The sequence below is a fragment of the Oryzias melastigma genome, linkage group LG3 (genome assembly GCF_002922805.2).
Source record: "Oryzias melastigma strain HK-1 linkage group LG3, ASM292280v2, whole genome shotgun sequence".
NCBI classification, from domain to species: domain Eukaryota; kingdom Metazoa; phylum Chordata; class Actinopteri; order Beloniformes; family Adrianichthyidae; genus Oryzias; species Oryzias melastigma.
In genome coordinates, this window is record NC_050514.1 from 14215622 (window position 1) to 14231447 (window position 15826).

The 15826-nt window shown below is 35.5% G+C and overlaps 1 protein-coding gene across 2 annotated transcripts in view; it reads right to left on the bottom strand.

Annotated features, from left to right (window-relative positions):
- The window catches only part of gpc6a (glypican 6a), a 159226-nt gene that overhangs the window by 20096 nt on the left and 123304 nt on the right, over positions 1–15826 (bottom strand). The window contains exons 5-7 of one of the 2 annotated variants that reach the window (XM_024296147.2): positions 15148–15278; positions 12310–12450; positions 10574–10603 (exon numbers count right to left, since the gene is read on the bottom strand). In XM_024296147.2, coding sequence (XP_024151915.1) covers positions 10574–10603; positions 12310–12450; positions 15148–15278 — 302 coding nt within the window. The remainder of the gene's footprint in view (positions 1–10573; positions 10604–12309; positions 12451–15147; positions 15279–15826) is intronic. The other variant, XM_024296148.2, reaches the window with a different exon arrangement.

Here is a 15826-nt window from a genome sequence, read left to right on the forward strand (position 1 = left end):
TACTTTTGAACAAGTTTTACTTCTCAGTATGAAAGTCCAGAATGAAGGCTGGAAGCGGCTGGATGTAGGACTGACACACCGCTCACCTGGGTTCACTTCCCAGGGTTTGCAATGAGTCTAATCCAGTGTGAAGTAACTATGAGTCTCTCTGTGGCTTGAAAATGCAGGGTTGTGCCAGGAAGGGCGTCTGGCGTAAAACTCTCTGCCAAACCCCCTGTGCGAAGCAGTGAAAACTCCCCTTATCCCTGACGAATCAAGCTGAACAACACCAAATGGAAGGCTGTGAGGCAGGTCTGGTTTTCCCTGCACAACGCCGCAAATACATAATAACACGCTTTTCAAATGACCTAAGATACTCAAAAAATGTGTTCTTGGTTGTAAATATGTAATTATCCAAAGAATATTCAAATCAAACACGTGTGGATGCTTTTCATTTTCTTAGTGAAACACAGCTGTAACCCCCCCCCCTTGGGCTACTTCATGTACCTTTTTAAACAATTCCTAAAATAAGCTGGATTGACCTTAAACCTTCTTCTTTTTGACAGGGTAATCGAAAAACAGATGCATTTTTACTTTTATAAAACCCTTATGCAATAAAAATAATATTAATTGCTTTTCTACATCAATTTTAGACCAAGGAAACAAAAATAATAGCTACTAGGGCAGAGCGACACTGAGCATTTGGGTATCAATCCAATACCAATCCTATACCGGTCAATATCGCTGATATCCATACAGATATCGATACCAATGTCAATATTTTTTGTAAATGCGGTGGATTGACATGAACCTCAAAATCTCAATTGCTGCTGAGATCTCACAGGACCGGAGAGTGGTGAGGCAACAACTCAACTGGGTCCTTTTTGCTGATACGGAGAAGTTACATACAAGAATGGAAATATCCATATCTGCGGGCCAGTATCGATCCAATACCAACCTTAGATCGATACTATCGATATTTTGGATCGATCCACCCAGCACTGAAAACTACATTACTTTTGTTTTTTTAAGATACACAGATAATACATATTTGTGCCAAAACGCCAGTTATAAGCCAGTTTGCAGTTAGAGGCACACTGGGAAACTAAGAAAAAAAAACCTGTTAATTCAGGGGGCGGAGCTTCACCCAAAATAACTTAAAACAGCAAAACCTTAAGGGATATGTTGATATTTAACCCTTTAATACCAGAGCTCCAGTGTTTATGTTTTTGATTTACTGTAACTTTTCAACCGTTAACACGATCAATCTAAGTATGTAAACGATTTTGGGTTAAAGGATCAAGGTCTTGATTCATCATGAAAATGAATACTGGCGCAGTGGTGAAGCAGTCAACCTCTGGTCGGAAAATTGGCAGGTTTGGTTCTTGCCCTTTTCACCCATGTGTCGACATGTCCTTAGGCAAGACACTGCACCTATAATGCCCCCGATAATTATAGGTTGGTGCCAGTGTTGGGTAGTGGAGCCGCCATCACTGTGGGAATGTGTAAAACGCTATAAGCCTTTTACAAAGGTAGTAAAGAGCTATAAAAGTATTACTATTTTACTAGTAAAAAGAGCAAAAGGATACAGCCTTATTCGTACATATAGTCTTATAAACAGCCTTATACATAGTCTTATAGCCTTAAAACTGATGCATCCTCTACATTTATTTATTTATTTATATATTATATAGTTATATATATTATATAGTTTTATATATATATATATATATATATGTGTGTATATACACATATATAGATATATATAGACATATAGCTGTCTGGGGAAAGACCTCAGACATCTCAGTCCAGAAAAGCGCAGTGCTAGGAACTGCTAAAATACTGCGAAGAACCCTCAAGCTCCCAGGCCTCTGGTAGAGGACCTGAGCTTGGAGGAGAAACCACCCGCGGATGAGGAGGAGCGTTTTTTTTTTTAAGTATAGATTTTAAATACACTGATCCATCTACTTACAGGTAATTTAAAATAAAATTGATGTACTTGTTTCGTGATAATAAACCACATGTAAACTCTGTCACACTAAAAACAAAGTCTTTTCATTAAAGAAACACACAAAGAAAAAAAGTGCAAAGAAAGGCTCTTTGCTGCCTTTGCTGTTTTGTTTGTTCTGCCTGGAGTTTTTATTTAGACAAAGTTGCACTGTAATTTGCTTCCCCCCGGATTTGCTGATTTTGGGGAGTGGAGTCAAGTGATTGCCGAGTATTCAGAGCGTGCAGCAAGTAGGGCAAACTCCAGCAACGCATGTTAATGGAGGTCCAGCAATCAGATAAATTCTAATTAGATCTTAGAACTTACACATGGTACTCCCCCCCTCCCCCCCGACCGCGTTCTAAATTACAGCCGCTCAGCTGAACCCACATAACAGTGATTTAACAGCTTTCTACAGAGATTGCGTTTTTTTTTTTCCTTGCTGTTGTGCTAAGCATTTCTCTTCACATATCAGAAGTGTTTACCCCTGAATGATGAGCAGTGCTATGACTAAGTACCGCTCTCTCTGTCAGTAAGTGCTCAGCCGCCACTATTAAGAACTTCATGCAGAGTCAGGGCAAAGCTGTAACTCACCGAAACAAGGATTAAATGTTGTGATTAGCCCGTGCTCACAACTCTGTTAACATGAATTATTGTCTGGGGACACACATGGACCACTAATGAGGCCCATCTTAATCGATTTCACAGAAACAGCGCAGCTCCTGATAAGTCATTGTGTTTGAAAAGACCACTTTAAGCTCAAACGAAATGTAGAAGATGAACGTATCATTTTCATCTATGAAATTCTGAGTGTTTGGATGTCACAAAAATAAAGAAAAGATAAGATAAGTAAAAAAAAATAAAAAACAAACAAAAACTGAAAAATTATTTAAAAAATAAGAAATGTCATCTAGTGACTCAGCATGTGGGGTTCAAAGCTCAGAATTTGGTAATGCCGCCAGTAAAACATAAATCAATACAGAGGCTAAAACACAGTTAAAGTGTTTTCTAATTCAAGATGTATTCAAATGTTTTGCTTAAAAGCCACAATATGAGAAAATCTTACCTGAAATTATCAAAAAACTAAAAACAAAACATACACACAAGGCAGATAAGAAATTAATGGAATCATGAAACCTTCTAAAATACATATTAAACCATAGTTATTAACATAATCCTGTAGTACACTAATATTGAAATAATAAAAGTTTAAACTTCCTGGCTGTTTTCCATGCTAAATATGTCATTTTAATTTGTAATTATTTAATAAAGTAACATAAGAGTGACAGCTAGAATACACAATATTGCTTTCTCACTGGGCTGCACGGTGGCGCAGTGGTTAGCGCTCTTGCCTCACAGCGAGAAGGCCCCGGTTCGAATCCCGGCTGGGACCTTTCTGTGTGGAGTTTGCATGTTCTCCCCGTGCATGCGTGGGTTTTCACCGGGTACTCCGGCTCCTCCCACCGTCCAAAAACATGCTTCATAGGTTAATTGATGACTCTAAATTGCCCCTAGGTATGCATGTGTGAGTGAATGTGTGTGTGATCGAGGCCCTGCAACAGACTGGCGACCTGTCCAGGGTGTACCCCGCCTTCGCCCATCAGTAGCCGGGATAGGCTCCGGCACCCCCGCGACCCCGAAAGGGAAGAAGCGGTCTGGAAGATGGATGGATGGATGTTTTCTCACTTGTAACATCACAAATTATGAAAAGCAAAATAATAAACACCTTGTTTGTCAGGTGTTGCATAAACTGAAATTCAGCAGATGACCAAATATGGATGTGCACAGGAAGTATTGCAGCCTTTGCATTGAAAAAAAGCATAAATTGTCAGAAAATCTGTGTTTTCTGTTTTGTCATCGAATGCCTAAAATCCCTTTTTGACTGTTCACCTTCTTTAATCAGATATCTTTTCTTATTGCACAAAAAAGTGTACAAAATAAGAAGTGGGTCCAAACAAATGTTTTGTTAATTTGTGGTCACACATTTTATTTTTTTTCCCACTTGTAAATTTTGTAGCAGTTTTCCTGTGTGGGTCTATGTTTCATCATCTTACATGACAGAGTCTGAAACTAGACTATAGACATATAGAGTCACCATGTGTTGCAGGTTCTCCTTTCAATAGCTTTCTGTGAACTAAAAATTGCACCCATGGGTCGACAGGAGGAGCCGCCTCACACACTGCCTCCACCTAAACCCTTCCTCTATTGGCGCAGCAATCAGCATGGCATTCTTCTCCAGTCCTCTCTATTCTTTGACTATCAACTTCCTGGAAAGAATCAGGACGCATTGGGCTCACAGCTGCAGAAAATCAAATTCCTTGCAGGGCATCGGGGACCTGGTGATTTAGATTCATGCGCCAAGGTTCTGATTTTGTCTTCATCTACTACATTATTTTTTTCAGCAGCTGCTAATGTAAAGTAGGCAACCGCCCTTCAACCACAAAAAGTCCAACTTATCATCCGTTTGACTCCCACTAAAGGTGAAGTGACTAATGCAGGACATTAATGCTTTTCCTCATTATGTCCCAAATTAATTACGGTAGTTTCTGTACACATAATGAAACGTGCTGTACATCTGTTTAATCTAGCAACAGGCAGCAGGGGCATTAAACATGCAATTCACAGCCTATCGCCATGACGACAGCTTTGCCAAATAACCTTGAATTTCACACAGTGTGTTTGTGTGAACCTGTTGTCTGTGTGATTACGCTTGAATTAAAGTCACAAATTGTCCAGCTCAGATTTTTTTATGTTTTTACAGCAGCGTCTAAAAATAAAAGGTCACATTTTTAAAACACACAAGAAGACATGGAGATGTATCCTTTCAAAATAAAAGCAGGAAGGAGATAAAATAAAAATATGAATTCCAGGACAACTCAAACATAGAAAATATTGAAATACAAGTTATTTAAACATTCTGTATCATAAAAAAAGCTTTGATAGTCTTTTTCAATATACATTTTTAAAATTCAATCAGTTAAAACAATTAATTGCATTACATATAAATAGTAAATCTGAAAAATATTGGATGTCTTTCTAAATATACCTGGACTTGCATTAAAAGTAAACATTTTTTCTTTGACATTGTGATCTGCATTGCAAAATATTACCGTTTAACACTGAGTTGTTCTTTATCGTCTTTTGAAACTGATAACAAATGAAACAGATACTGTTTTGTTACAGCACATTCATGCTAAACAAACCGTGACCAGACTAATGTAAGCACAGATGGACGTTTCATACGCAGCTGGTTTTGTGTCCCATCCCAAGGGTAAATGCAGCATTTGGGAACAAAAAAAAAGTATTTTTCTAACCAGATGCTTCTCTGCAAGGTAAAGTTTCAAAACAAACTGTAATTATTTATTAGTGATCCTGGGAGTTTGCCCTAAGGCTGTAGTCTAGTTTGTGAAAAACCTCAATCGTTATATTGTCATCATGTAAAAAAAAAAAAAAGAAAAAAAAAAAAGATGGAATGAGTGGCTGCCTCCTTAACGTTAGAATAGAACACATTAACATCCATTTTTCCCCAAACACTTGTCTGGTAACCACAAAATCAAAATGGTAAAAAAAAAAATATTGAAGACTTAACAGTTTATTTTATGAGTGACAGTTTGATTTGCCTGGACGGATAAGTCATGGACATAATGATGCTACAGCATCTCCATAATAGAGAAAAGGATGGCAAAACATTGCAACCTTTAAAAATATCTTTAACTTAAACTGTGGAATCATTTAATTATAATAAAAACTCACAGATCAAAGCAGTCTTTCTTAAATGGAGAACTTTATAGAGCTAAAAAAAACTAGTTTAGAAAATAGTTTAATTTCCAAACAGGCGACATAAATGGTCACCTACTTATGATGTTGCTTTAGCCGTTCAAAGCTTTGAATAATGCTCTAAATAGGATTTTCTTTTTGCTCTATTTTCAGTGTGCCTGCATAATTATATGCAGGAGTTTAGTAAACAGCGTTTCCTCAGGGTTAAATAGAAGCAAAAACATCTTCTAGCTGTAGTTTGAGTGATAACCGTGTCAAGAGGAACAGTGGTAGACTAACAGCCTGATGATATGCACAGAAGTTAAGATGGTTCTGAAGCAGAGGCGTCCTGGATGAATCTGGACTCAAACTGTTCGGAGCTGCTGAGTCAAAATGAGGAGTTTGGGTGTGAGTTTCATGTGAGATCAGCAGCAATGAGGCTGAATGAAACAGAATATGACGTTTGGTGAAATATCTGATGTAAACGTACAGATTAAAATCAACTCTTGACATTTACATCATTGATAACAATACCAAAAATGAAATAGAAAACACAAAGTGTGTGAAAAACCATATTATATTCGCAAAAAAAACATAAAAAACAAACAAATATATATATATATATATATATATATATATATATATAGTACTCAAAACAAAGGATGCAGTCCAAACACAAAAGTACCCACAGAAAGTGGATGTCTTGAAAAATGTCTACATAATTGTAAAAATCATTTATGTTTTCTTCTATTCTCTAAATTTAAACTTCTATTTTATACAATAAGTTTCCTCTTTTTACAAAAAAAAATATTTTATCCTAGCATCCTTACGTTTTCCATACCAAAAAATTAATTAATGTGAAAAAAAGTAAATAAAAATATCAAAACCAGCAGCTTATCATTCCAGTTTGTGACTCATCTCTTAAGGAACATAAATCAACTCAATAAAAAGTTTAGGAAAGTTGATGAACTGAACCTTTTCATCACTAAATCGACAATTCAGTAACAAATATGGTTTTCCTTTGTAGTGGAGAGAATAGGTATGCTATATAATGTGGGATGCATACTCTATTTCAGTAATATATTTGAAATAAAGTGCTTTTTTGTAGCGTCTCCAAAGAAACTTATCTGTACTTATGTAGACAAAACTTTGTGACAACTGATTTTTTTTAGCAAAACTAAACGAAGACTTAAACACTTTAGTGTATGGAGTCCCAGAACACAAGTTGAAAGAGCTCGTTCAGGAGCCGAGCTGAGGAGTTCTCCCTAACAGCAGAACATTACCTTTCTTTTTGAGTTTTGTGGCCCCAGTGCATCACTGCAGTGGACGTCATGCTGTTCTCATATCCCACAGCAGCTGTCCACCACAACAGGTGTCCAGCCCTATTTTTCTCCTTCTCAGAGGAGACTTGCATACTGACATGAAAACCACCGCCTGATAGTGCTTGTTAAAGTTTCACTTGGTTTTAGCTCTGCTCTAAACATTTATGTACTTCTATAGCAACAACAATAAATTGCTCATAGTAAATTATTGATTTTACACTTTGAGTTTTTGTTTAGTGGGATTGCTAAATACACATCCGTGTTACAGATTTTTATGTTTAAAGTTCCACTTTGATCATCTTTTAATCTATCTTAAAGCATTCCCAGAGGTTTTTAAATGATTATTATAACCAAAATTTAAGTTTTTGCTGACCGGCAGGAGTTCATTAGAAATGTATCTCTAAGTTGTGGATGGCAGTGTGATAGAGGTTACATGAAGGTTTTTGGTGATACTTTTATATTATGTTATACTTTTATTCCTTGTTTTTAACAAATTGATGAAAGCATTGCTGCATTAACCCTCACTGAGCTCCAGACCAGTTCAAACCAGTTAGTGTAAGTTTCAAGGACCTAATAAGTACTTTTCCACTGAAAAACAAAGCTAAATTACCGTTCTAGCAGAAGCAGGACCATAGACACTGACCACTCAAGATGTAGTTTTGGTGAAGATGACCATTTAAGGTATTAAAGACCATGGGAGAGGGGTTCTGCTGTCCTGCCAGGCATTGGCCTGAAGCCACAAAAGGCCCGCCTGGGGCACACACAGTATATCTGGACTCCAATTTACAGGTCTTTGTCTTTCATGGTAAAGTTCCAGAGTACTCTGTTTATCTGATCCAACCTTTTACTTAAAGGATAAATTTCAATGGAGATTTTTGGTCACTTTGGTCACACCAGAGGTTAAGAGCGGCCTCCTCACAAGTATTGGCGAGGAGTATGTCAGCGCTGATATTGGAATTATCCAGCTTTATAGTTATGAACCAGATGTCATTTTTGATGATGAAAACAAAAATGTACAAGGACTTTTATTTCTGCAAGAGTCTGCATCGGAATGGAGCAGAGTCGGGAGCATGTGGCCCTCCAACTGTAATTTGTACATAATACCTATGTAAACTGCATTTTTTCATCTGCTCCTAATTCACAACGATATAAAGAAAGAAATACTAATTTTACCAAAATTTTGTTTATATATGTTCTACATCATGAGAAAAATGTAGAATGAGAACATGTTAAAACCTCAAAAACACAATTTTTATTGGAGTATTTTTTAACAGACTAGATTACCTCTAATAAGACTGATAAATTACACTCATACGTTTATTTTATTATTTCAATTTAAAAAGAATCATGTTTAAAAATTATAATTAATTATAATTTTAAACGTTGAAGTTGGAACATGGCATTAAAAAAAGACAAATCACGATTCTTCTTATTTTGGACTCTTCACTACGTATAATGACATAGAATACCAAACAATCACTCTAAAAAAATAAATAAATAAAATAAAACGTAATGAAAGTAATTCCAAATTTTTGTTTAGAGTTGCATATTGGGTCATCTTACTCTACCATGTAAATGTTAAGGGTTGTTGAATATTTACTATTTATATCCTACTTTAAAAAGGCATGAACATGAATGAATCATATTCAGTTTTTAAGGAGCGATGCTTCAATGTTCTTATTTCTTTGAATCTTTGTCAGTTAAGAAAAGAGTTAAGAATCCCCCCAAAAGACTTGAACCCTGTGGTTCTCAGTGCTGATAAAACATTAGCTCGGCATGCTACGTACTCTGAATTTGCATGCCAGTGTGATAAAATGTTCTGAACACCTTTTCCCTCTTTCCTTTTTTTTTTTTTTTCGCAGTGGGTCTGCATGAACCACTAAATATGGGGACACACAGACGTGCTCACATGCAAACACATAAACAAAAACTCACTGAAGGGAAAGCCTCTATGGGGGGAAATCATCTGCTTAATTTCCTTAAAGTGCATAAAATCTGTACCTGGATCTTTTTTATGACATAACTTAAGAAGTGGTCTGACGGATCATAGTTGGCAGATGTGTTCATGTTGTAACTGCATAGAGCTCACCACTTAACCCAGAAAAAAGTTTAAAATGTCATCAGGGATGTTTTAAACCACTCAAAAGGTTTGGCTTTCTTTGCATCCCTATCCTTACTTTTTAGTTTGCAGTTTTTTGCAGCTTCAGCTAAAAAAAAATCCACACTTAAAAGGCTAAACCTATGTGGTACCTACACATCAACACAAACACTCCATGATTGATCGAAGACACTGATCATTTAACAGTTTAACAGTTTTTCCTCTTTGAAAAAAAATGTTTTTGGCAGATTGTTTCCCGGCCCTGGCCCCCTGCTAAAGCAAAGTTAAATGGAGCGTGGGGACAGGCCTGGCCACTGCTAATGACTGATTTGCTTTCTTTCCAACTGCATCCCCATTCCAAGCATGCTCAGCAACAAAACAACCCATTACCAAGCCTCAAAATATTTAGAAAGTCCTCAAACAAATCAATTATAGAATCCTCTCGGGACATTAATCACATTTTTTTTATATAAAAGCTTTTGTTTAATGAAGAAACTGATGCTAATGTCATGTCAGCAAAACTAATTCAAATGACAAAGAACAGTCATTTTTCCTAAAAAATGGATTCATCACAGTTCTGCTGAGTGTCACAAATTCAGGAAAAAATATATATCCAGAAACACTTTAGTTCTAACCTGGCCATTCCACCAAAAAAAACTATCCCATTGGAAAAACGGTTAATTAATTGTACTCTAACTATACTTAGTCTTTAAAAGTGTGACAGTATACTTAATTTATACTATTTATATATTGTAAACTTTAAACATTTCATTAACTATATGTGAAATCTATACATCAAAATTAAAGATTAATATAAAACTCAGCAGTCTCAGTGTGTCTATCAACAGGAAACAACTCTAAACTCTATTATCATATAGGTCAAATAAAGTGTTAAAAAAAGGAAAATGAATGTATTTTTTTGCACAGTAGCGCTAAAACAGTAGAACAAATATGGACAAAGACAAGATGTTTTTTAGCTTGCTTAAGCCCATAAATAGAACTCCGAGCATCCATACTGAAGCAACAGGGAATACTCAGTGTGTCTTTGCACAGCCACAGCTGGTACGCAGGCTTGTCCCAGCAGGTAACTCGGGAAAAAGGGCATGAAAACACCTTGGATTCAGTCATTTGAGAGTTAACAAGCAGATAACTATAGCACCAGTGAAATGCTGCAAGAAAAAGACAATTTTAGAAATCAAAACCTTACTTTTTTGCTGTTTTTCTTAACTCTAAACTCCCCCATCCTGCCATGATGCACATATAAATATTATTCACTAAGGGTAAAAACACCCCCAAAAACAGGCATGTTTTGGAGAAGTAATCAATACCAATGTTGAATAATGTAAAGACTGGAAGTGTGGTGGGCAGGTTGACTAAAATACCACAAGAAAAATGACTTATTGAAAGCAAGAGGAGGGATGGAAGGCTTACACTTTGTTGCATTGTCCTCCAGACAACCCTCTGGGAGCAGTGAAGAAATAAGAAAAAGAGAGATTTAATTGGACATCAGAGAAATACAGAGTCTGAGAATTGGACAAAAAGAAGAATGCATATTAGTGAGGCAAAAAGTTAAATGATAAATGGAGCTCTTGAAATATTCTATTCACCAACCTCCAAGATTTTGTTCCTCAAACCACTCCATTCACAATAAAACACTGAAATGACTTTAAAACCTCCTGCGATCAAATTTGATCAAAGACTAAATCAAAGTACACACACAGCTGAAAGTCCACTAATTGAACAGTCAAATCATCACATTCAAGAGTGGTTGTAGGTACAGTTTAATCAGCTTAACATCTGAATTAGTTTATCAAACTTGTGTGCAACATATACCAGGAGCTGCAGAGCGTAAACTGCAAGTCTCCTTCTGTGCAACCTGGTTTAGATTTCTCTGAAGAAATTTTAAATCTTTGAAAAGGAGAAGGCCTGGAAGCATGTATGCATGAATAATTAACAACAAAAAAACTGCTGGAATTTTTCTTAATGTGCTTTCTACTCTGTTTCCAAAAGTTTGTGAAGCAAAGATGAGGATTACCGCTTTCTTAAAAACATTGGCCTGCATGTTGGGGCGGATAAAATAAACATATATAAATCCCTCAGGGCTTAATATAAATATTAAAGTTCATGCAAAGAATTTATTGGGTTACAATCAAGTCTATAGATATAAAATACCTCGTTTAAGATAATCACACATCTATCCATAATTGAGTCTTTGCTTCTGCATATTTTTTTAGTTAATCCTACTTAATGCAGTGTAAGAATATAAACTGCACATTTTCTTTTCAAGGACAATAATGCATTTAATAGACAGAATTACATGTTGGATTGAGGGGATTACAGAAAAAAAGAAGATGGTTTAAATTGACTTGCGAGAAATCACATTTGTGGGCAGAAAAAGGATGGTTGGTATTCTGCTCACAGCCTCAAAACACTCTTGCTCTTACTCAACCCAACTGTCTGCTGGAGAATTGATTTTAAACATGAATTGTTATTTCACCTTCCACTTGATAACAAAAGACACAAGCGTTAGCACCACACCCCACACAAAAGTCACTCAAGGAACCCATGCAATATCATGTCAACTTGACCAGAAAGCAAAAGAAAACTCCTGAAAAATCTGACATTCAACACGTTCATACTTTTTTCTGATATAGTTTTGTATTCTTTCACATTTTAAGACGCTCATTCATGCCTCATTGTATGCATTCTACTTAAGTTTTGATCTAAATTTGTTGACGAATAATGGATATGAAGGCCCAAACCATCTATAATTTGATCTATTGTAAAATCATTTCTAGTGTTTTTTTTATTTCTGAGTATGAAGTTCTTAGCCTAAATTAAAAATACATATTTTCATGAAGTGGTTGCTGCGTCACATCTGAAAGCTTTTTCAAATGGCAGGTTTTTATCTACTACTGATCCATTGTTATTTTAATAAAGAAACACTCAAAAACTGAGTTTTAATTTTAGTTTCCTTTATATAAATGAGAAAAATTCTACAAGAACATGATAAAAACACAGTTTTCATTGGAGAGGGTCTTTAAATTCAATTATTTTTATCCTATTTATACACATACACATACATACACTTAGTATACTTGTACAATTAGCCATAATTTCCTGACATTAATATAGTAACAGTGTTTTTGTTTCTTTTGAGAACTTACCATTCTCTCCAAGCTCGTTCCAGCCGCTGAGGTTGGTCTCTGTTCAGGGGTGTAGGGCCTAAAGCGGCTGCTCAAGATGTCGATGCCTCGTGTGGATCTGCTCAGTCCTGATGGTTTAGGTTGGCCACATTCTTGAAAAACCTAGCACACACCGTAAAGAGAAAGAGTTACCTCCAGCAAACTGCTATTACTCTGAAAAAGATGACACAAAATAACCCATGATCGCCATAAATAAATGACATTTTGCTTTTCCAGCTTACCAACCATTCATAAATATGTGAATTTTGTATAGTTGTTTCTTTGTGCACTAATTCATAAGAAGGTTTTTAACAACTCAACTTTTCAGGCAAATTTGAAATTTTTTACCAAAATATTAAGTATAAATGAGAATAAATGATTAACTACATGACACTTCATGACTTAGAATTTGTTTAACAAAATAAGGCAAACAATATAAAACAAATGATTAATTGTGACATACAAAAGCATTTAGATCTTGCTAACAAAATGTTGGAACAGTGTGTAGTTACAATATTAATCTTTCAAAATAATTACATCTTTGAGACAAGACACTTAGAATTGCTTGTTTGTTTGTTTCTGTGCCTTTTTTAATGTGTAAACATCCCAGTATGGGATTAGAAAGAGGACCCAGATTTCTGCATTGTAACTGAGTCTATGACTAAATTAGTGAGTGTGCAGCCTACAGTGTTTACTGAAATAACAGATTTATTAAAAGGGTTTGGGCTCTGCAGGCTTTTACCGCATCCCCTCAAACAGCAGAACATTAGCATTCCTCTGTGACCCCTCTGAGCTCTAATGTGTTTCATGGCTTTCCTGACGAGAGGATGTTTTCTCACTTCATCTTATTGATTCTTCACTTTTTTTGTAATATTAAATATTCCAAGGGCCACATAAGAAATGCATTTTTTGTTTGTTTTTTTTGTTTTCCTTTCATTTCACTCAATTACAATGGAACACAGCACAAAAATTGTGAATGACCACAGAGTGAATGTGGGGGAAACAGCAATATTAGACCAAATGTGTCTATCAAATCTCATAACGGTGAGGCATCAAGAATGATGCTTAATAACTTTAATCACACAGCTAAAGAATTTGGAGAACAGCACTGTGCATTTAATCAAAAAAAATAATAATAATTTTAATAGTTCTAATCAGAATTGGGATTAAGGTGTTAAATATTGTTGTATTTGTGTAGCACAGAGTGCCAAAACTGAATCTTAAACAAGTAAAAAACCCTTGTTTCAATGTAAATGTTGTGTTTTATTTTTTTGTCATACATTGAAAATAATCTCATTTAAAACGTTTTCAAATACCAGCATAATTTTAACTTAGGAAAATAAATAATTATGACTAGAATTATTTTCTTAAAATATGATTTTTATTTTTTCTCAGCCCATTGGGACATGTTTTGCTATTTAAATATGTTTTAAATAGTTTTTGAGTGCAACAGATCTGGGCTGAAATAAAGAAAAACATCTTCAGTGGCCAATTATATATATATATATATATATATATATATATATATATATATATATATATATATATTCTATTATTAACTTGATAAAAAATAGATGTTTCACATTTTTTAGTGTGGTTGTTTGTCTTTGGCTTAATTCTCCTATTTATTTCTTATTATTCATATTTAGTTTGTTTGTTTCTTTATTTATTTCCTGTCAGCGCTCTGCAGTCACCAGTCACACCTGTTCTGTATTACTAATCAACACAGCTGCTGTCTGATTAGTAATGACCCTTTGGGTCTCAGAGTCTTCGGTTTTATTTTACGTTGAAAAATTCATGTTGTTCCTATTGTGTTTTCTTTATATTTTGTTATATTTCATTTTTTGTTATGTTTTATTTTAAACAAATTTAGATTGTTTTTGTTTTTTAGATTCTTTTTTTTTTGTTTATTCAATAATCAGCTTTTATTGAATTTATTTGCTTCATGTCTTGTTAATTTGCACCCTGTTGTGATCAGACAATTTATATTATGTTGTATAGTTCAACATGGTAATTAAAATTTTAGAACTTCTGTTGGATGTTTGCAAAAACTGAGAACAAACATATATGGTGTGACAAAATGTAGTTTTTTTTTATTCAGAATGTGAGAGATTATTAACTGCTGAATTAAGCTAACAGCAGCTGTGGAGGTGTTGTAACAGTCTAACAAATATAAAGTTAAAAGTTTAATTCCCCTCTTCCAATCATTGGAATACCTTGAAATCAGCCCATGTCAACGAAATTAAGGAAATTATCATTTTCCTAAAGATTTTAGACATCTCACCAGCTAAAATATTGGTTATATTTTAGGTAATCATTGTTAAGACTGATTTCCCTTGGGGCGTCAACGTTGGTTTTCCCTTGTGTTGCAGTAGTAGTCTGTTTCACCATTGTCATTTACTTTAGGTTGTCTCTGTTGCATCTTCCGTCCGTCTCACTTCCCCTTGCCTCTGGAGCAGTGGTTTGTCCTGCCGCCTCTATGTTGAGCACTTCGACCCGCTCTCTTCACTAGTGGCCGTCAATCAAGCTCTTACCCTCTCTTTTCTCACCGAGTCCTTCTAAAACACATCTTTGGTGTCATAAATTATGTTGCATTTTCATAGATGTAATTATTGTATGGGGATTTCACCTAAATGTAAAATTACATTTTGCAAAGTTTTATTTTGAAAGTACAACTGAGTTTTCATTTTGAAACCCATTTCCATTTCAATGTCTTTTTAACACATTGTTGCATTAGCAGACAGACCAGTGTGCATCAGGCTTTATGTTAAACATTTTGCCCCCGCTTAACCTTCAAAGCCTCATTTCAGAATTTGATACCTTTGCTGACACTTGCATGCTGTTTTCCTGCATAGTTATGATGGCCTCAGAGATCTTGATGTCAACAGGATCTATCACAGCTTCAATGTTGTCGGGCCCCTCCAGTCTGTTGGCAACCAGCAACATGGCATCTGTCACAAAGCACATGAGAGGACGCAGAGACATTATTTTTCTAGTTTATGGCATCCTGTTATTTACATGCAACAGTCTGTCTGTGGATGGGAACAACATTTAGTACAAAAATATAGAAAGAGGAAACTACCATGAGGCTACTTCATGACACATTTGTTTTTATTTTGGTGATATCACTCACAAATTATATTCACCGGTGAAGTGAAAAATCATGAAGGACAGAGTAACACACAATAACCAGGAATTATTCCACTACTAGGATGATTAGTAATTAAATAATTGTAGTACATATTCCAAAACTCCACTCTTCTCTCTCCTCAGACTGAAGGTCCTGTTCTCCTCACAGTTGAAGCAGCTGCCGTGCGCCGAGGCAAAAGTTTTTCCTCCGTTGTGGGGTTTGATTCCAGCCCAGGACCTGTGCTGCATGAAATCCTGCTTTTTCAAATTCTCCAGCCTCCTCTCTGTTTTAAAGATGATAAAAATAAAATCTCCAATGGCCTCCGAGGCTTCCCTGACCAGCTTTTGGAGAATGTGTTCAGCTCATGGC